Raw genomic sequence first — 20,463 nt, forward strand, 5'->3', positions numbered from 1 at the left:
TTGGCAAGTAATACTGATTTTCTATTCTGGGATTGATATAGTGTTTCTAAAATGTTTATCGAAGTGAAAATTTATTGACTTAAACGAAAATATTAAGTAAATTGCAGTATAGGCAGGACACATATTTGGGGAAGATCCTAACAGTGGCCCTTGGATGCATGTTGGAACACTCCCAACAATCCTACCGACTCAAGAGTTTCTCTATTTTGTGGCTGAGACAAGCAAGACAAGCGCTGGTTAAGGTCCAAAGCAGCACGCTGTCCCAAACCCAGGCCTTCAAACGCATCCCTGATTTGTTTAAATTTAAGCCAAACACGCGACCACAGTTTTCTAGACTGAATGAAAAAGAGATTGCAGATTACGGCTAGAAAAGGTAAATGCATTAGTCTTTTCCACCGACAAGACCCAGAGTTTACAAGGAAGAAGTTGACCAGAGCAGAGCAGAGTACCAGAAAGACAAAAGCAACACTGATCTCTCCCCGGAGAAAATTGCAACACCAAAGAGAAAACGGGCAGACAGCGCAGCACCAAGAAAACATTACTTTGTTCTCACTTGAAGACAAAATTGAAGGCAGTTTAGTTATAGCCACTCCCAGCCCCTCCCTGGATCCCCGGATCCCCTCCTTCATCCGCCCTACATCCCCCCTCTTTCCCCCCACCGCCCCCCGTTTCCCAGTTTGCTTCAGGACAGAGCAAGTGAGCAGCGTGAAGTGGAAATGGTGGTGAGTTGAGAAGGTGAAATCTCAGGAAGAACGGGGTTGTCTACAAACACATACTTGGGGGTCAGTTGAAGAAGTTGGTTTTGATCTCTTTCGCTCTCCAGCTGCTGACCAGGAGCTGGACAGGGAGTTCGGGGCTTCTACCCGCACAGACCTGTGAGCTGGAGAGTCATGTGGAGAACAAGCTCAGCTGGAGCGCCTGGATCCCAGGCGTGGGGTAGTCTGGCTGCAGCTCCGCCACCCCCGTGATTGTCCAGGCTGACCTGGCAGATGTGGCCAGAGGCGTACCCCCCCACCGGAAGCATCTCTTCTTGACACTTGGGGCTACCTGGAAGAGGGTGGCCTTCTCAGAGAAGACAGCAGAGTAAGTCTCCTCCTTCCTTAGACAAGCTCTATCTACATCTCCTCCTTCTCCGTCTTCCATACACATGCTCTATTACCTGGACTCCAGGAAGCCAGACCTCTAAGTAATGTCAGGCTAGCAGCTGTCTAGACAGAGTGCCTCTGGTCCTGTCCTATAAACTTCCAACGTGCTGTTGGGTGCATCACCCACATCATCCCAGCCCTGGTCCAAAGCGAGAGCAAAGTTTGCTTGTGAGGACTTGTCTGCAAAGGAGACCATCTTCTTGACAACGGCAAGGGCTTCTAGTTCCTCAATCACTACTGTTTCCCTGGCCCAGGGTGCTTGTGACCTCCGCAGACACCAATCAGGGGCTGGCCCACAGAAGCGTGTCCCGAGAGTCCAGAAGAAGATGGCCTGAGGATATGGCAAGATCTCATTTTCCCACACATGCTATAATCTGTGGATCCCTGTTGAATCCAAGCTCCCACTGAATACGGTAGACCTACCACTGAGAAATCATATTTTACACAAGCAGATAAGCTTGCCAAGCTCCTGGGAAAAGAAGCATTTCATAGTGAACAAATCTTACTGGATGTATGCACGTGTGTATGCATCTATGTACTCGGTAGTAGATACTGTCAACTTTGGGGACATTCAACAAAGCTTACCAGTTGCCTCAAAGCATTAAACCTCTTCCTCCTCATGATGATCTGGTTCTCATGATCTCTTAGTCTTTCCCTAAGAAGTTCTTTGTGCTTTGAGATCAGAGACCTCATTCAGACAGCACAGGAAGAACTCTAGAGCCCCGAATTTACTCAGCTCTGCCTTTTCCATGAAAAAGTGTAGAAAGAAAATGCAACTGTGAGGAGGCCTGTTAAACCTCTCTGAGAGGGTCCCATACCTGGGGTGACCAGCCAGCTTCCTTTGCCTGGAACTGAGGGGTTTCCTGGGATGTGGGACTTGCAGTGCAAAAAACCAGAGTGTCTGATTATCCTTCCCACCGTTTCTGGGGATGGAGAGAAGAGGGAGAGCCAGTGGGTTCTGCTTCCATGGATAAAATCGGTGGTAAGGAGGCAATTGTGGCTTCTGGGATGACTTAGGAAGGAAAGTGGGGTCAATAGATCAAGCACAAAGGCAAGGAGAACTGGTGAGGCTAGAAACCTCAGGCACATCTTTATCTTGTAACCTCCCCCCCCCCACCCACATTGCCTGTTCCCTGGGCTGGGTCCCTAAGAACCAGCAATCCATCTTTGCAATAGGATTTTTATCAGCAGTCAAAAGAAAGGCAACTGGAAGAAAATTTGCCCTCAAGAGTTTCAACCTGGGGGGATAATTCACCCCAAGACAAAATGATTTGCTGGTAGCTTTGACATCAGGGGAGCATCTCCTGAGGAGCTTGGAGGAAGTGAGATGCTAAAAAAGATGCAGAAAAATGGAGCCCCAGCAGCTTCACAGGCAGGGGGCAGGGAATTTTCCCAAGACAGTAAGTTGGTCTGTGATTATGTCTTCGCCTCAGCGAGCAAAGTGCCGGGCCCGAGACCAAGCACTGCCTCAGCACAGGGCCCTGAAAGCCCCTAAAATGTGTCTTATTGGAGTAACTTCATTTCCTCACCAAATATGAGTTGCAAGACCATCCTTAATCAGCATTCTCAGGAAAGGTGCAGTTCCTTCTCCCATTGTCATGGAAGGAAAATGAATCAAGATTCATTCCACGTGACCTCAGAGCCAGTATGCCAATGAGAAAAATGTCATCTTTAAACACACACACACAAATTAGACCAATAGTAAAGATGCCTTTGGGTAATGGATCTAAAATCAAACCCTGAGCAGTTTCCAAATCTATCCCCAAGAAAAAAGAAAAGAGAAACGTTCATATCTATCAACCAGAAAATATTGATGTTTCACTCGTCAGCTCTTTAGTGCTTCTGGACAGACATCTTGGCATTGATATCAATCTGACTTCATTACAAGAGCCTTGATTAATTCACCCACTATGGCATGTCCAGAGGATGGCCACAATGGAGAGGAAATTGGAGCTGTTTAGATTGGAGAGAAGACTTAAAAGGGTGGGTGGATGGCAGATCAGTGTCTCTCCCAATATCTAAGGGCTCTCAAAGGGAATAGGGAGCTAACTGCATGACCCCCAATGGAAGATGGAGCCGAGACAGGATTGTGTTCCAACAAAAGGAAAAACTTTCTTATAATTAAAGCTTCCCTACAATAGAAGGAACTGCATTAGGAGGTAGTGAACTCCTATCCCTGGAGGTGTGCAAGCAGAGACTGACCAACTTCCAGGGATGCTATGGAAGATGCTACTTCTGCATTGGATGGGAGGCTGGATCTGAGGATGCCTGAAGTCCCTTCTCAACTCTGAGATCCTCCATATTCTGGCCTTGGTCCTGTCCAACACTGTGTTCCATGTAGCTTCCCTGGGCCCTCGGCCCCACTGCTTCATGCCTCACTGGTGGTGAGGAGGGTCAAGAGAGATGCCAGGGAGTCCTGTTCATGCGGACATGAATGGGAATGAATGGCTTAATCACGAGCCATGTTCTCAGTCAGAAGCATGATTCCAAGGATTCTGGGTCATTGTGTATGGGCAGTTTCTCAAGTTCCTGGTGATGTCCACTGTGCAGAACTGTGTACCTAGGGAGGAAGGAAAGAAAACATGAGAACTCTACAGGCGTCCTTCAAATGCACCGAAGAGAGTGTTCCCACTACTGTTGACTTCCTTTCTGCTGTCTGTTTCTGAGAGCATGGTGAGGTGGGGCTGGGCATGGGGGTACATCAACCATTTGAAACCTTTGTGAAATCTTACTATGCAAACCAATTGAAAGCAGCAACTCTGGTTGAAAGCTAAAAAGGAGCCTAAGAGTTCTACCCATCTAACTTCCTCTAAAGACCCTGAACCCAACCAAAACCCTGGGGTTCCAGAAAAGATTCGAACTATTGATCTAGCCAACCCACTGAAGGCCTTCTTCCATAGTATTCCCGAAGGAACTTCATGCAAAATCTACATCAAGAACTGAATCCAAATTGCTCATTTTAAAAGTAAGGAACTGAAGGCCTGGAGGAAATGACAGTCCCAGAATACGCAAAGAGTTAGTGGCAGAGTTTGGACTAGAACCTAGATTTCTTCTTTCCTCCCAACAAAGCCTAAGGCTCTTTTGTAATCATCAAAATGGACTTTATGTACTACCTCAAGCACTACGTACACTAAGTTTCCTCTACCAGGGAGGGTTCTGGATCCAGTACTATCAAAGTGCTGAGATTCGTAAAGTACTCAGGGTCTGAAAGACACAGTAACTGTATTCGTTTCTTTGATTCCTTTTGGTGACATTTGGGAGAGTAAATCAATTAGATGAATCAAACAGCCTGTTGACTCTAAGCATCACAGTGAAATTTCCTACTTGACAAGTGTTTATTATTTGTCTGCAGGATCACACAGTTGCACTCATATGTTAACTGCCTTTAAATCAATCTCAGTTGCAAGTGGGTCTTATCATCAGTAGCCCAGATTCCAGCATCTGGCAGTTATCCTTACGAAATTTCTACAGAGTTTCGGAGCGCTACCACTTCCCTAAGGCCAATGTCAAGCCCATTCAGTAGAACAAATAAACACATGCCAGTTACTTGGCATCATATGTTGACAATCAACTTGGTGGTGGTTTCTCATGAATTACATTAATGCTTTGCTTTGAATTATAATAAATTGTTGCTGACTTGTATCGATCGATTGGTATTTACCAGGTACCGTACTAAACCCTCTCCAGCGTTACCTTATTTCATCTTCACAATAGAAGATAGTATTATATTCATTTTGCAGTTGAGCAAAATGACACAGAGCTTCAGTGACTTGCCCAAGAGAATAAAGGTAATATGTGAAGGTAAAGTCAGTCAAACTCTATCTGATGCCACTACCCATGTTCTCACACAACCCATGGACCAGGTACGAACTTAGAACAGTGGGTCTCAACAGGGACAACTGGGAGACATTTTTGGTTGTCCTGGCGAGGGCAGCTAGTGGGCAGAGACCAAGGGTGCTGCTTAGACACCGTGCAACACAGCACAGTGTCCCACAACAGAGAGTTACCTGGCCCCAAATGTCAACAGTGCCAAGACTGAGAAACCCTGATCTAGAATAAGAAGTCCTCTGAGCTGGCTGGAAGCAGAAGTTAGCTGAGGAAGAGAGACAAGGTGAAGGGCGTGAGTCTGACCTCTCCCAGAATTGCCCACTGTAGCTGCGGCTGGGCTTGAGGCTAGCGGAGGGCATGGGACTTGGAAAACCACAAGCACCTGCTGGATGAGCGTTGAGAAGAATAGACTGGAAATGGCTCTAGAAAGGAAGAGGGCACACTTATAATGATGGTGACCAGGGAGGGTGCCCCGGGGAGGTATGTGACTAAAGACCTCGGGAAGTCAGTGTTCCAGCTACTGAGTCATTAATGCTCAGCCTCAAAACTATTCTTCTACACTTGGCTTTGAAGGATGCTGCAAACAGTATCAGCTTTGTACGGGTCTCCGATCGGGCTTCTCCAACAGGGGGCACTGCAGGAGGATGGCAGCCTGGAAGAAGGAAAAGGGCCTTACTCCTCCTGCGGCCACCATCCCAGCCAGGCTTCTTCAGCCCGGCAGCTGAGTCCAGTTCGCCGTCTTTCCAACTCTTGCGAAAGCAGCTTCATGGCAGCCCCTCAGAGATGGCAGCGCTAGCTGAAAAGTGCCTCCTCTCCAGAGGTCTGCCTCTCTGGTCCGTGGGGTCCCTCCTCTAAGTTTCTGTCTCGTTTGTTTGTTTGTTTGTTGCCTTGTCCCCTCAACCCTGAAAGTAGCAGTAGCTTCAGACACAGCTCACGTGACTGAGGAAGTAAGATGTACTCCAGGCCTCATTTTCTATAATTACATACATTGTTTTCATTTGTATCATTTACTCATCACAACTCTAAGCGGTACCTACTCTACTTAAACCCATTTTATAGATGAGAAAACCGAGACTCAGAGAAGTTAAGCGATTGATATAAGGCCACAGTGTCCACGATGCCCACACTCTTGACCTCAAAACTCTTAACACTCCTGACCCTTTTCCCTGATTGGGGCCAATAAGTTCCTTTCACAGGCCATCAAGGGCACCTTCTCCTACACAAGTTCACATGAAAAGGGTGTCCTGGTCGAAAAGGCAAACTGATACATCTGATCACGTAAATGTGCTTTCATGGAGTATAGGCACGCCTGTCCAGTAGCCATTCCTCTCTCCCAAGCATCAGCTTCTCATGTGCCAATGAGCAGATTGTTCAGGAATGACTAGAGAAGAGGTGTGGAACTGGAGGGGATATTGCAAGTGGAGGTTCCCTTTTACCCAGAGCACAGCTGAAGGGCAGCAGCTTTTTGAGAGATGGGGGGTAGACAGAAGGGTATGCTTTCTAGTTACAACACCTGTGGGGTGGGGGGTCCTCACCATGGTGTGGTGGGTGGGACACACAGGATGGAAGAACCGCTCTGAGATTTCAGTGGCAGGACTGTCCCCAGTGTGTCCCCAATGGAGTCTGGCCCACAGAGGTACTCCCTGGGCTTGGGTATGCATTCCCGAGTCTCTATGAGATACAGATCTTTAAGTCAGTGTTTGCACTTTCATAGTATATGACGGGTATTTAAGCAGATCTGGGGTGATCTGGATGGCTACCCTATGAACTCACACTGCCTTGTGAATTCAGATCACACATTTGCATGAGGTCCACCCTCATGTCGCACTGACAGTGGCCAACTTTATGCTGTGTTTCTTGAAGCAGGATGCATGAACCTCCAGCAGCCTATAAGCATATTCATGGGGATCTACACATCCTCAATTTGAGGAATAGTGGGGAAAAAGAAAGCACACGATACTTTAGACAAACCGAACAGCATTCAAACTCCGACTCTACCATCTCCTGGGTTGTGTGACCTGGTCAAGGAGATCAGTTCCACCTACTTCACAGCTTCTTTGTGATGATAAAATTACCATCTCGAAAGGGCTGAGCAAAGGGCTGGACACATAGTAGATACTGGTATCTTCACTCTTAAGGAAACCAAGGTTCAGAAAAATGTGACTTTCCCAGGGTCCGAGAAGTATGACACATGGGATGTTTAAGAATACAGACTCTTAATGCCTGGGTAAACCCTGGCTCTGACACTCACTAACTCTGTGAATTACTACAAATGTTCTGGGTTGTTGCGAGCATTAGATGAGATAATGCACACAAAACTCTTATTAGATTAGTGACGGCCAAGTAGTAAGCACTCCATAAATATTTATGAGTACTGTTGCTCCTTGACATTGGATGTAAAACTTGAAGCCAGTACTTGATTGCTGATTCGGTGCAGAAATCCATTCTTTAGTAATTGATCAGATGTTTGTTCACTTAGCAATTGATCACAGAGCTGAAAGAAAACTTCATGATGGCTTTACAGATAAAGAAAGAGCCCCAGAGACAGCCTGTCATCTGTCAGAGTGGCAAAAGCCTCTCGGTTCTGTTTGGTGTAAGATCTTCCTTGTCGTTTCGCAGCTGTGCCGGTGGAAGGCAGACCCCAGATGTGTGGGTGTATACCTGGGCAGTTTCAAGCCCAGATGAAAAAACTCACTGCTGTTTCCCAAGCAACGGCGAGCAGGAGGCAGCTCCCTTCAAGCGGGGTTGCTTCCCGCCTGTAGCATTAATTTACTCAAACATGAAGGGAGCCACATTAGGTTTGGTAATTACCTGAGTCTACAATTCATTCACTGAGCAATTAGCATTGCACTTAGAGCAGCTTGGATGCCATAATTAGTCGCATAAAATAGCCCCCTCTGCCTGCCCAGCCTGGCATTGTAAGGAAATGATTAGACTTTATTCCACATCACCCCAGCCGTCCCCAGCATGGCGGTGCTCACATGGGGTGCCTGCAAGATGTTTTAATTATTAAAATATAACGTGCATGGGTTTAAAGGGATTCAACCCTAAAGCAGAGTTTCCCGAAGCTGGAGCCCCATCACCTGGGAACAAAGACCTCACAGTGGGTGTTTTCTTGATGCTGGGAGGAATGAGACTTTCAAGTCTTAGGCGTTTATTCATTCGGCCACTTGTTTATTTAAAAACATATTTTCAGTGCCTACCACAGTCCAGGCACTGGGCCATGCCCCGGAGACATGAGGGTGGTGAGGACAGTCTGCACAGTGTCTGTCCTCCTGGAGCCCGCAGCGTGGTGCAGGAGACCCACAGTCAGATGCAAAGTCACAGCCACAAGAGGTGTTGGGACAGGAGGCATTTGGGCTTGCCATGGGCGCTTGTCACAGGGACAGAGGTGAGGCTGGGCGTCAGGGTCCCGTAGCCAGGGAAGAGATGGAGATGAGAACTGAAGGGTAGGTAGGGGTTAAGCAGGCAAGGGGAGGGGGAGGCTGGCCCAAAGACGGCTGCCACAGGGCCAGGTGAGTGCTTCTCGAGTAGAACAGGCTGAGTATGTCAGTCTAAGATGAGCACGGGGACTCGGTGAGGCTCAGCACACCCTGGATGGCTTCACTCAGCCACAAGCCGCAGAAAGCTGTGAGCAGAGCAGGTGCACGAGGACTTTCTGTTTGGAAGAACGTTCTAGCTGTGGTGTATAGAATGGACGGGAATGAGGTTGGAGTGGGAACCCAGAGGTAAATTAGGAGGTATATCAGCTTCCTATTGCTTCTGTACAAATAGCCACAAATTCATTGACTTACAAGAGCACAAATTAATTACCTTACAGTTCTGGTGATCAGAAGTCCAATATGAGTCTCACTGGGCTAAAGTCAAAGGATGGGGTTGAGCTGCATTCTTTCTGGAGGCTCTAGAGGAGAACCCCATTCCTTGCCTCTTGCGAAGGCTGCCTGCATGCCTTGGTTTATGGCTACATTGCCCTGCCCTCTGCTGGCATCAGCACACCTCCTCCACCGAAGACCCTCCCGCCTCTCGACGTAAGGGTGCTTGCGAGTACAGTGCCTCCCCCCCCACCCAACTGCCCCGGACAATCCAGGATAATCTCCCCATCTCAAGATGCATAGCTCAATCACATCTACAAAGTCCCTTTGGCCATGTAAGGTAACAGATTCCCAGGATTTGGGGGTTAGGATGTGGTCCTCTTAGGACAGCCATTACGTTACATGCCACAGATGATTCTCAAGGTGTCCAGAGGTGGCTCAGAGATATTGGATGGGACCAGTGGGGGTGTTGAGAAGAAGTCAGAGTCAGGATATATCTTGAAGGATCCCCTGATGCATCAGCCATGGGGGCAATGGGGGAGTTTGAGGCCCAGCATGAGCGAGGCAAAGGCGCGGAGGCAGGACAGAGCACAGAGTGGTATGCTTTGTTTGAGGAAGGGCGGATGTTCTAAGAATATAACCTACATGGTGGGTGAGGGTGCTGGGAGATGAGGCTTAAGGGAGGGCGAGGTGGCATTATTGGGGGTCTTAAAAGCTGGGCTAAGGAGGTTGGGTTGAATCCTTAGGTGACAGAGACTGAGATGAATACTGGCTGCACTGTGGAAAGAGGGAGGGATGACCAGGGCACTGAGACCAGCGTGGAGGCTCCTTCCTCCAAGAAAGATGAGGTCATGAGCAAAGGCTAGTAGCAGTGGAAGGAGAAAGAGAACCTTACAGAGAGTGATGGGAAGGACGCCATCATGGATTGCATGTGGGGACCCACTGAGAAGGATGTCCCAGTGAGCCTGAGTTTAGGGGCAACTAAGTGGATGCCATTCACGAGAGGGCCCTGACCACCCTGAGCCTCTCTTCTCTGGTAGAGACACCTCCAGTTCCTCAACATTCCTCACAGATCAGTTTCTACTCTCCTCAGCTCCTTGGTTGTTCCACTCTGGACTAGCTTATCTTTGCCACTTGAAAACAGGTATTGCAGGTGGGTAAGGGACCTTGGCCTCAGGCCCTCCCCTTGGTTATCAGTGGAGTCAGGATCAAAATCCACATTTATGGTCCAGGTGTCCATTTCTATACAGGTATTTATAACTATTCCAAAACAGGGAGTGTTTCCTTTAAGTGGGTTCCCCTCACACCCCCCACCCCATACCTTCAGGGGCCCACAATCTCCCAAATGTGCTTCTTCACCGTAGGATGCAGCTGTGGCATCAGCCCTTGTTCCCCCACAGTCTGAGGAATGATCCCCACCCCTGCAGCAGGCTCACCCTGGTCATAGTGGAGGCCAAAGCTAGAGCACTCTTCTTCCATCTCCAGAAAAGATGTGATGTCAAGACACTATCAGGCTGTTACTGCTTGAACGGAGAATGGGTGGGGCTGTCTGAGGGAGCCAGGTTTGACCCGTGTGTTCATAGAAGAGAGAAAGGTGGTCCAGAAAGAGAAAAGAATGAAGTTGATGTGTAGTGCAAAGCAGACCAGAGATTATGGCCTCAGAGAGATGGAAAGAGGACTACTAATCCCTGAAAGCACCCCATTCCTTATTTTAGCCCCAGTGAAAGCCAAGAAACTTCCTGTTCTGGAGATCCACGAGCTGTCTCCTTATCTCTCCAATCTCTCTTTGTTTTTCTTCAGGAAGCATGAACGGATTTACAGCCTGTGGTAGACACTATGAATTATGTCCTTTAAAGCATGTGCCCATACTCTCTTCTTTCTTTCTGACAGAGCATGTCTCTTAGTGGAGGCAAAAATGCTTGATGCATTGCAGCTAAAGGCTTGGCCTGTGATCTTCTCCTGGTAGATAAGACCTAATGGTCTGCTAGGGGAGTCTGCTGAAAAATGTTTTCCTCCTGAATAAAACACAAGTGCAAGAAGAGTCTGCCTTATCTTCTAGCATTTGGTTATGGCTATGGTTTTGTGAGGAGGATGCAGTGTTTGGAGCTGTTGCAGCTATTTTGTGACCATGAGAACATCATCCCAGGATGAAAACGAACAGGTTGAGAATGGCAGAGTGGAAAGATAAAGAGCATCTGTGTCCTCCATGCTGCTGTTGACTCAATGGATTAACCTAACCTGAAACTACCCAACTCTGGACTTTCTATCTTGTATAAATGACCTCTTTAAGTTAATTTTAGTTAGGCATTCTAGAATGTCCTTGTAGGCGAAAGTGTTCTAAATGATGTAATGTCCGTGTTCCTTGTCTTCCATGCCTACAGTCACTTCCCAAATTCTGCCACATTCCAATCCTACCCATCCTTACAGACTCAGTTCAATGTCCACCAGGAGGCCTTCCAGAAGCCTTCGAAACTATCCTTCAGCATTTATTGTCTGTAGAAATACAAATTATCTGTTAATGTCAGGTGTCTGGACATATCTCTGGCCTCCTAACACTCCTGAGAGGCAAGGTCCATATCTTATAAGAGGTAACAATCTTTTAGCCCTCTGTACCAGACCCTATGCTAAGTGCTTTGAAAATCTTACTGCATTTAGTGCTTACACTGACTCTATGATGTCAGCGCTGTTATTTTATATATATCTCCATTTCACAGACGAGGAAACTGAGATTTGCCAGAGGTCATTCGGCCAGCAATGGGCAAAGCCACGATTCAAATCCACACGTGTTAGAATCTGAAGCCCTTTTTGCTATTAGCACTTTCCAACCTTATTCCTTCTTAATCCTTGCTACAGAGCTCACAACATCTCACACAGAGTGCAGAATATCATGGAATCTATAGAAATGGAATGAAATGAATGGATTACAGAATGAGACAATCCTCCCCGACATTGCCTGGCATTTGTATTGATCACAAAAGACGTTGAACTCTTCTGTCCCTGGTCCTCACTCGGCTCTGTGGGTTGCACTGCTCAATCTCTGCATCTGTGATGTGTTTTCCATTCTTTTATGTTCCATTCCATAGCTCCTGCGGGGGGAGGGTGTGGTCCTTTCCACATTTGGAAATGGCCCTGCTTGTGGGTAGTTCTGGTTCTCAATCTCTCCATGGGTAGGAGACTGAGAAAGCCACCTTAGCACGAAAATCACATCATGGGCTGGGGTCGTTCTGATGGAAACACCCTGGCAGAGAAGGTGGGAGTCTGAAGATGAAGAAAGGGATATTTTCCAGCTGGTAGAGGACTGAGGGTATTATGGACTAAATGCGTCCCACCCTAAATATGTCCATAACCCCTGATGGGATGGTATTTGGAGGTGGATCCTTTGGGATATAATTAGGTTTAGATAAAGTTTTGAGAGTGGGGCCTCCATGATGGGATTAGTGCCCTTATAAGAAGAGGAAGAGAGACCAGAACACTTTCTCTCTTTCTCCCTCTTTGGTTCTCTCTGCCATGTGAGGACTCAGTAAGAAGGTATCTGCCTGCAAAACAGGAAGAGGATTCTCACTGGGAAACGAATCTGCTGGCTCCTTGATCTAGAACTTCCCAGCCCCCAAAACTGTGAGGAATGAATGTTGTTTAAGCCACCCAATATATGATAGTTTGTTATGGCTGCCCAAGCAGACTAATAGCGGAGATCTCAAGGAGCCAAAGAAAGAATGCGTAGGGAGGGAGAAGGAAACAACAGGATGCATTGGAGAGATAGGACCTTTTGTCTTTAAGTGACTAATTCAGAAAAACCCGAGGCATCAAGAGAAAATAAATGAACTACCAGAGGGGTGTGAATTAGTGGGAGCTTCTGTGAATCTTTTACTAACAACACGTCATTTGTCTAGAGATCAAGCATCCAGTGTCGTTAACTATCCAGAGACCTGATTGAGAGGTTTTTGTTTGTTCTTTTTTAAGGCCTCTGAATCATCAGAGTAGTTGTCACAAATACGTTGGCCTCTCTTAGCCTTCCTTGGTTTTTCACTCAGAGAATATTTACACCTGGTTTGTGTATAACTCTGGAGAGCTTGGTACTTCTTCCACCCACGGCAGAGCAGAGCTCACCAGCGGGGGACAGACTGTCTGCAGGACAAAAGGACAGTGAATGTGTGCAAAGAGCAAAGAAACATAAGAAAGTCGACAGAAATCGACCCAGTGAAACCAACAGGGGCCATTGGTGCTGATGAAAACGTTTCAATCGTCTCTTTAGGCCATGACTATACCAGGGTGGCTTAACAAAGAAAAGTCAAAATCACAGCTTTGAATAAAGTGGCTCAAGATCTGTTTTGATACTGGGGAATCCAAATAAAGGCTGTAGTTCCGCTGCTAGTATTGGGAAAATGCTAATCTTTCCAGCTTTGATAAAAGATCCATGGTTGGGTAAATTGTTAGCATTAGGGGGAAGCTGCGTGAAAGGTATAAGGGAATGTTCTGTAGTATCTCTGGACTGTTATTCTACAGATATAAATGTGTTTCCAAATAAAACGTTAATAAACTACTACAAAAAACTCCCCTCATCCTGATTTAGTCACGATCACTTGTTTAAGAAAGATGAAGGGTGGGGTGCCTGCGTGTGGCACAGTCTGTTAGGTGGCCGACTCTCGATTTCAGTGCAGGTCGTGATCTCGGGGTTGTGGGATTGAGCCCCGTGTTGGGCTCAAACTCGGTGCGGAGTCTTGAGATTCTCCCTCCCTTTCCCTCTGCCCCTCACCCCGCTCGCCCTTGTGCCGTCTCTCTCTCTCTCAAATAAATAGATAAATATTAAAAAAAAAAAGAAAGAAAGAAAGATGAAGGAGTTCACCACTTATAGCCAAGGAGAGACAGCATGAATGGGGACCTGGGACAACCCAGATGACAGAAGCTCTAGGACGATTTCACGGGTTGAATCGAGCTCTGGCAGGTGCTCATCTCCCAGAGGCCTTGGGAAGCCTATGCTCCCAGGACAGGGAAGAAGCCTCAAACAAAGTCTAAAAATTAAAGAATATAAAATGAAATAAACCTCCCAAACCATATGTATCCCTGGCCTTCGGATCAATAGCAATCAGGGCCCAGAAGGAGCTCTGGGCGTGGCAGGCGTCTGCCAGCAACTGTGATGTTTCCATGGCAGGTGACGTGTCCATCGGACAAGCTGGCCCAGTGAAGACAGAAGAACGGGCAGAGACCAAGGACGTTGTGTAGGAAGAAGTGACGAGACAGACACAGACAGACTCATAATACAGACAGTGACAGACTTACAGAGCACGTTCAGAGTCAGACAGGAACTGGTCTATTGCAGAAGAGCAGGGGGAAGCTGGAGACAGAGGGACAGCCACTTTCTTTTAGTTGAAACGGAAAACAGCCACAGAGGAGGGAGAGCCAAGCAGAAGTTGAGAGAGAAAAAAGAAAGAAAACACAGAAGTGAGTGGACAGGTGATCTTAGCCTAGAGGAGTATTCCAGTAGCCTCAAAGTGCCTGTAGGGGAGGATAAAGTGGGGAACGTACTTATTGCCCAACATGGTTACGTCACACTGTTTGTCTAGAAAGCACTTCTCTAGCTGGCATCTCACGCGGGTCTCACAGCAGCCTGGGAGGGTCACTGTGCAGGTGGCCACCTGGATTTACCAAGGAAGGACCCAGGCATAGAGAGCTCAGTCTCCTGTCCACAGGTACCCAGCGGTGAAGACAGCTGAAAGCCACGTGTTCTGAGTTACCTTGCACGGTGATGTGGCTAAGGGATGCACAGAAAGCCACCCTCCTCCCTCCTCCCTCCTCTTCCTCTTCCTCATCACTAGCTGCCATTTCCCGAGTACTTATGGGTGCCAGGTCCTATCCCGCATTGTTATGTGAATGAGGAATGATCCCATGTAATAGTCACCACCACTTATGAGGCAGGGAGTACTGCTCCCATTTTCTGATGAGGAGCTAAGGCTTAGAAGCAATCTGACCAAGATAATCTGGTGAGCCAGAGGGAAAACATGACTTGACCCCCAGGCTCTCTGACTCAGAAGCACACACCTTTAAACTGTGAGAATCAGGAGTCTCTAAGCCTCGCTTCTAAAATCCTGGACTGCCTGTGTCCCCACCCCCCAGGCAGATTCTGGGCCAGGAAAGCAATGAGGCTCTTTTTTTATTGAGCTCTGGGTCCCATTCCAAGAAGGAAGAGCCGTCCGTGGCTCCCTCCTGTTTGCCAGAGACACCCCCAAACCCCTATACTAGAAACCCCACCCGAATATCTATCCCCTTCAGGGCTCTAGGCTCTAAAAGGCTCTCTTAACTCTGCCCATGTCTTCCCTTAGCAAACATCAAATTCCACTTCAGCTGAAACAAGAGGCCAAGCAGAAAGCCAGGATCCTGCAGTTGGGATTTTTAAGGGCAATCTGATTAAAATAATTCACCATAAGGTTAAAAAGCACAGAACATACCCTCTTCAGCTCTCCTCTCTCTTCTTTAGCTCATCTCCTATGATATGTCTCCATCGAAGAATCTTTGAAAATATCGTTGGGCATATATGGCCACTTCCTCCATCCAGCTATCTCTGACCATCCCAATATGATAATCCCTTTCTTTCTTGTAAACAAACACAGTGCTTCCTGCTTCTATAATTTATTTGACAATATAAGCTGCCTTGTGACAGTCCTTGATGTAGCTTATTAAGTGCAACCTGTATGTGCATTGACCTGGTATGTTTCCAGATAAATTACAAGCCTCTCGGGGCCACTTACTCATCTTACTGATCATTATTAGCTAGGCAATGCTGATTGAGAGTCAAACGTCCAGAATTCTAATCTCAGCTCCACTACTCAGTAGCCCCTCAACCTTAGACCTCCCTATGCCTCAAAGTTCCTCATCTGTAACACAGAAATCACTGAGCAAAGCACAGCGAGTGTTAACTGAAACAAAGCATGCTCATCACGTGCATGGTGCTCAGTAAATATGAGCTGGCACTACTCTAAGCAAACTTTAAGTTAATGACATGATTAAATGGCAACTTGGACCCCCAACTTTTTCTTCCTTCAACTGGTTCTCTCTAGCCCTTCACTAGCGCCATGACACGCCTCCGAATCCTTCACTAACAAAGCTCTCTAAGGGCTACCGTTAGAATATTCTGAATATTCTGTGAAATTCTTCAGTTTCAATAATACACATGCTGGAATGAAAATTTGAGAAACTCGGAAACTTTCATTAGGCCATAAACAATCATTTGAAGACTTAAATGTCTGGGTATCTGTTTGCCTGACATACTTCCCTGGAAGTCAGACTATCAGAACCCAGCCGTTCAAATACTGGAAGCCATGGTGTGTTTTATGCAGGAGGACCCGAAACCACTCCTTCACTCTGGGTCTTCCACCCCCAATTCTGTGCTTCCAAGTATTGGTGTAGGGCTGGGATTACTCACAGCATCACAGAACTATAAACTATTACAAATAACTAATACTTGGGGGGGGGTGTATATGCATGTGTGTGTGTGTGTGTATATATATATATATCCTCAATTATTTAATTAAAATTTTAACTACTCTTACATATTTACTTTTTATTTTTTTTTTATTTTAAAGATTTTTATTTATTTATTTGTCAGAGAGAGAGAGAGAGCACAAGCAGGGGGAGCAGCAGAGGGAGAGGGAGAAGCAGGCTCCTCACTGAGCAAGGAGCCCGATGTGGGACTCGATCCCAGGACCCTGGGATCATGACTTGAGCCGAAGGCAGACGCTTAACGACTGAGCCACCCAGGCGTCCCACTCTCACATATTTACTTTTTAAATGCAAGCCACATACTGCTTTTCTTCGCTATAACCCTTAATGAGTCCAATGAGTGAACTTTTGAGAGTGCAACGTGGGGGGAAGTTTATAGACATGTCTGAACATAGCAGATTGTGGCCAAAAAACAAACAAACAAAAAAAAACCAAAAAATTTTTCTTGTGAAAATCTTAGAATAGAATGTAATTCTTAACAAACACGTTTTTGCACTGCCCGATCCTTAGAAATGGGAGATGTGATTAATTTTACACCCTGAAGTAATGTTAAGATGAAATTTAAAATATTAACAGGAAATAAAAATTTAGATTTTCAGAAATTTTATCATTTGTACTTAAAGACCTTATGGACTGTCCCCTGTCCATGTCACCCTTGCTGGATTAACAATACAGTCTTCCGGGGACCTCTCGCTGTTTGCATTCTCACTGGCTGGACTGATCGCATAAAACCACGTCCGATCGAGTCTGCTTTTATTTACAGAGATTGTTCCTTACGTTTGTACTGCAGATCACGATCTTACAAAAGCCCTTTCATATCCATTATTATTTTGTACTCACCACACACCCATGAGGTGGTGTGAAGATCTGAGTGAAAAATACGTCACTCATTGCCTTCCTCTGCCCAGACAGCAGGGGAGACTTTATTTTTTTTTATTTTTTTAAAGATTTTATTTATTTATTTGACAGAGAGAGACACAGCGAGAGAGGGAACACAAGCAGGGGGAGTGGGAGAGGGAGAAGCAGGCTTCCCGCGGAGCAGGGAGCCCGATGCGGGGCTCGATCCCAGGACCCCGGGGATCATGACCTGAGCCGAAGGCTTTAAACGATCACACTAGACCCCGCCTACTGGTCAGGCTCACCTTCCTTAAGTTCACGCATGTTCAGTCCAGGCAGGGCCTCAGCCCCGAGCTTGCGACAGACACAGGAGGCGAGCTGCCTTGGCGGGAGTTCGGAGGGTGACGTGGCCGGCCGGGCACTGGTTGGTGGTCAGCCAGCGGCCTGGCAGCAGGTGTTAAGAAGCTCAAAGCGGAGCAGACAAGGCTCGGTGGCCGACAGGGAGAAGCGGCCTGGCCGGGAGCTGGGATCCGGGAATCATGGCTCGGAGCTGCACTCCTGTTACTCTTAGAGGAACGCTTACTTAAAAGGGTCTTATTCACAAATACTGAGTTAATATCCCGACATCATTGCCACAGGCTCTTACGAGAGAAGACTCCATCTGGCTCAACACAGTGACCCACAGGGCTGCCTTCCCTGGGCAGGGAGGTCATCTCGTCCTCCTCCTCCTCCGTCTGACGTTCTATGTAAGTCTCCGGGACAACCGGTGGGGAACAAGTCGCACGGCTGTTTCTAGAGCACAGGGGCTGCCGCGAGCAGAGGCAGGTCATTAGCTCTCCCTCGCGGGCCAACGCCCCTCTACAAAGCGCACCTCCAGTTCTTCTGCCCTCTGAGCCAGGGGCAATGCGGAAGCTCCTTAAGGGTCATTTGCACGACTGTGCCACGACAGTATCAGGAAGCACGACTGTCCACTCCGTCCAACAACAGAGGCTATTTGCATCTACGGCCTTAAAGAGAACCTGAGTCAACGCTGAATTACAGTTGATGTTGGCCGGAAATGACAGGGACTCTTTCCATGAGCGAACTTTGAAATGCCCCCTAATTGTATAGTCATGAATTCACTCTCAGGCTATAGACCACTATGATCTTAACAACCTGCTTTACACATCACTCCAAGGGCGTACTTTTGCTCAAATGTGTTTTGGCTTTTGCCCAAACCAAATAAAATACAGTACTCATCTGACCACACCAGCTCTGTTGTCAAAAACGTCCTGGCCCCTCCTCTCATACTTCCCCACGGCAGGTACCTCGGCTGGTCCCTAGTGGCAGACTGAAGTCTGGCACATTCTGAAGCTGGCTCTGTCCTGGATGGAACTATTGGGAGGGTGCAGGCTGCTGTTGATGAATTTCACTCTCTGCAGCATAAACAATGAGGTCCTAAAGGGGGGCTGTGTTTGTTTGCTCAGGGCTTTTTCCATTAGGCTTGGTCATCAGCAGTTGGCTGGTTACATACGCAATCCTAAGATCAAATGGCTGGAATCCAATTATCCCAGCTTCCTGTCTGCAGAGCCTTGCCAGGGAAGAACACAGTAATGTCTGCCTGTCTTGTCAGGCTCCCTGGACTCAAAGTATATCATTTGGAGAAAACTAACAAACAACAGATCCTCAGATGTTTTATGAGAGAGGCAGCATGGTGTGGAGAGAGGACAGGCTGGTCCAGAATGCAAAATCTACACTTGTCCTTATTCTCCCTCTTCCGGGCTCAGCATCTATCCCTTCACTTCCCTGAGCTCCAGTTTCTTATTTATTAGCAGGGGATCCTAACACCAACTGCTGCGTTGATGGGAGCTTCTGGTAAGATGATGTATGCAAAAGAGCTTTGAAAACCACAACAGTGATGGGGATGAGAGTAACGAGGGTAGCTGACATTTACTGAGTGCCTTCCATGAGAAGGGCACCGTGCTAGGTGTTCAAGAGAGGCTGTCTCATTTGATACTCGCAAACACCTTTGGTGTTGACACTGTTGGTGATGACAGTCATATTGATTTTAATAGCAACGGCTAAGACTTCTTCAGTGTTTACCCTAGACCAGCGTCCAGTCTCAGCTTGGTATGTAATCCCTGCATCATGAGCAATAAGTGCTATTATCACTCCTTCCCGACATGTGAGGAAAGTTAGAGACAGAGGTTGGCGAATCTGCTCAAGATCGTGCTGCTGGTAAGAGGCCACAAGGAATCAAGCACAGGCATCCCGATTCTAGAAGAGGAGTCATAAACTTTTCCCATACTAGGGCTAGACGTAAGTATTTTAGGTCATCTTAGTATCATAGGGCTGACTTCCTCAGGCAGGGAGGTCCTATCATCCTCATATAATCTCTGTTGCATACCCTTCTTCTTCTTCTTCTTTTTTTTTTTTTGTTCTTTTTCAGTTTAGTTTTATGTTGTTGTTGATTTTTGCTTGTTTTTATACCCTTTGCAAATGTAAAAAGCACCCTTGGCTCAAGGGTGATAAGAAATAGGCCAATGGCTAGATGTGGCCCACAGTAGTTTGCTGATGCTTGCTTTAGAAATAATTTTACTCTTCCTAATAAAAAACCTTAGCTAAAGCTCAAGTGTTTAAGTTCCTGAAGTTCGGATTTGAATCCAGTTTGTCGGCTTCCGGAGACTGTCAACAGCTTTCACGGGTGCTATTAAAATGTAAGGTATTCTCACTGGGTGAGGGATGCTGTACTCATCCCAGTGACTTTCCAAAGAGAACAGTCTTTTTCCTCTTGGAACAGACTTGGGAACGAGATTTGGCAGACCCAGTGCCAAGTACAGTGCCCGACACACAAATCTCCACTGAGTGAAAGAATTCTGACTTCGGAATGGATTCAGTGACTCCCCAAGGCCTCAGCCATTCGCTCAGACTCTTCTGGACCTTGCCTTGGAGTCCATAAATGAAGGCAATGACACACTCCTTTATCTAGCTCCGGGGGAGTCTGTAGCAGTTTATGAGAGAATTGCCACAGAGCTATTTGGGGGAAAGAAAGATGTTCCCAGAAGAAACATGATCTTTACGACAAATCACTCGACACACGACAGTGGTACTGAAGGGCTATATTTACAGCTTTGAAATAAATATCTCACCAACTGGAGGCAAGACAGGAAAAAGACTCTGTGATGTCATCAAGTCAATATTGTCATATCCACCAACACAGGCTCGCATTAAGCAGGGATTTTCATCCTGACCCTGGGTTTCTACTTCAGAGAACAAATGAGCTTCTTGGAAATGTATCTGACAATCTGTGCATACGTCCAGATCTTTAGGGGAAAGGCCAGAGATTTTATCTGGCTCTCAAAGAGTTT

At 46.9% G+C, this 20,463-nt stretch overlaps 1 protein-coding gene across 1 annotated transcript in view; it reads right to left on the bottom strand.

Annotated features, from left to right (window-relative positions):
- Positions 1-679: 679 nt before the first annotated feature.
- Positions 680-20,463, bottom strand: part of HTR4 (5-hydroxytryptamine receptor 4) — an 80,416-nt gene continuing 60,632 nt past the window's right edge. Inside the window, exon 6 of the mRNA XM_081826139.1 lies at positions 680-3,705. Within this exon, the coding sequence (XP_081682265.1) occupies positions 3,618-3,705 (88 nt within the window). The 3' untranslated portion in view covers positions 680-3,617. The remainder of the gene's footprint in view (positions 3,706-20,463) is intronic.

This window comes from Leptonychotes weddellii, chromosome 7, assembly GCF_054177405.1.
Source record: "Leptonychotes weddellii isolate Sample4059 chromosome 7, ASM5417740v2, whole genome shotgun sequence".
NCBI lineage: Eukaryota > Metazoa > Chordata > Mammalia > Carnivora > Phocidae > Leptonychotes > Leptonychotes weddellii.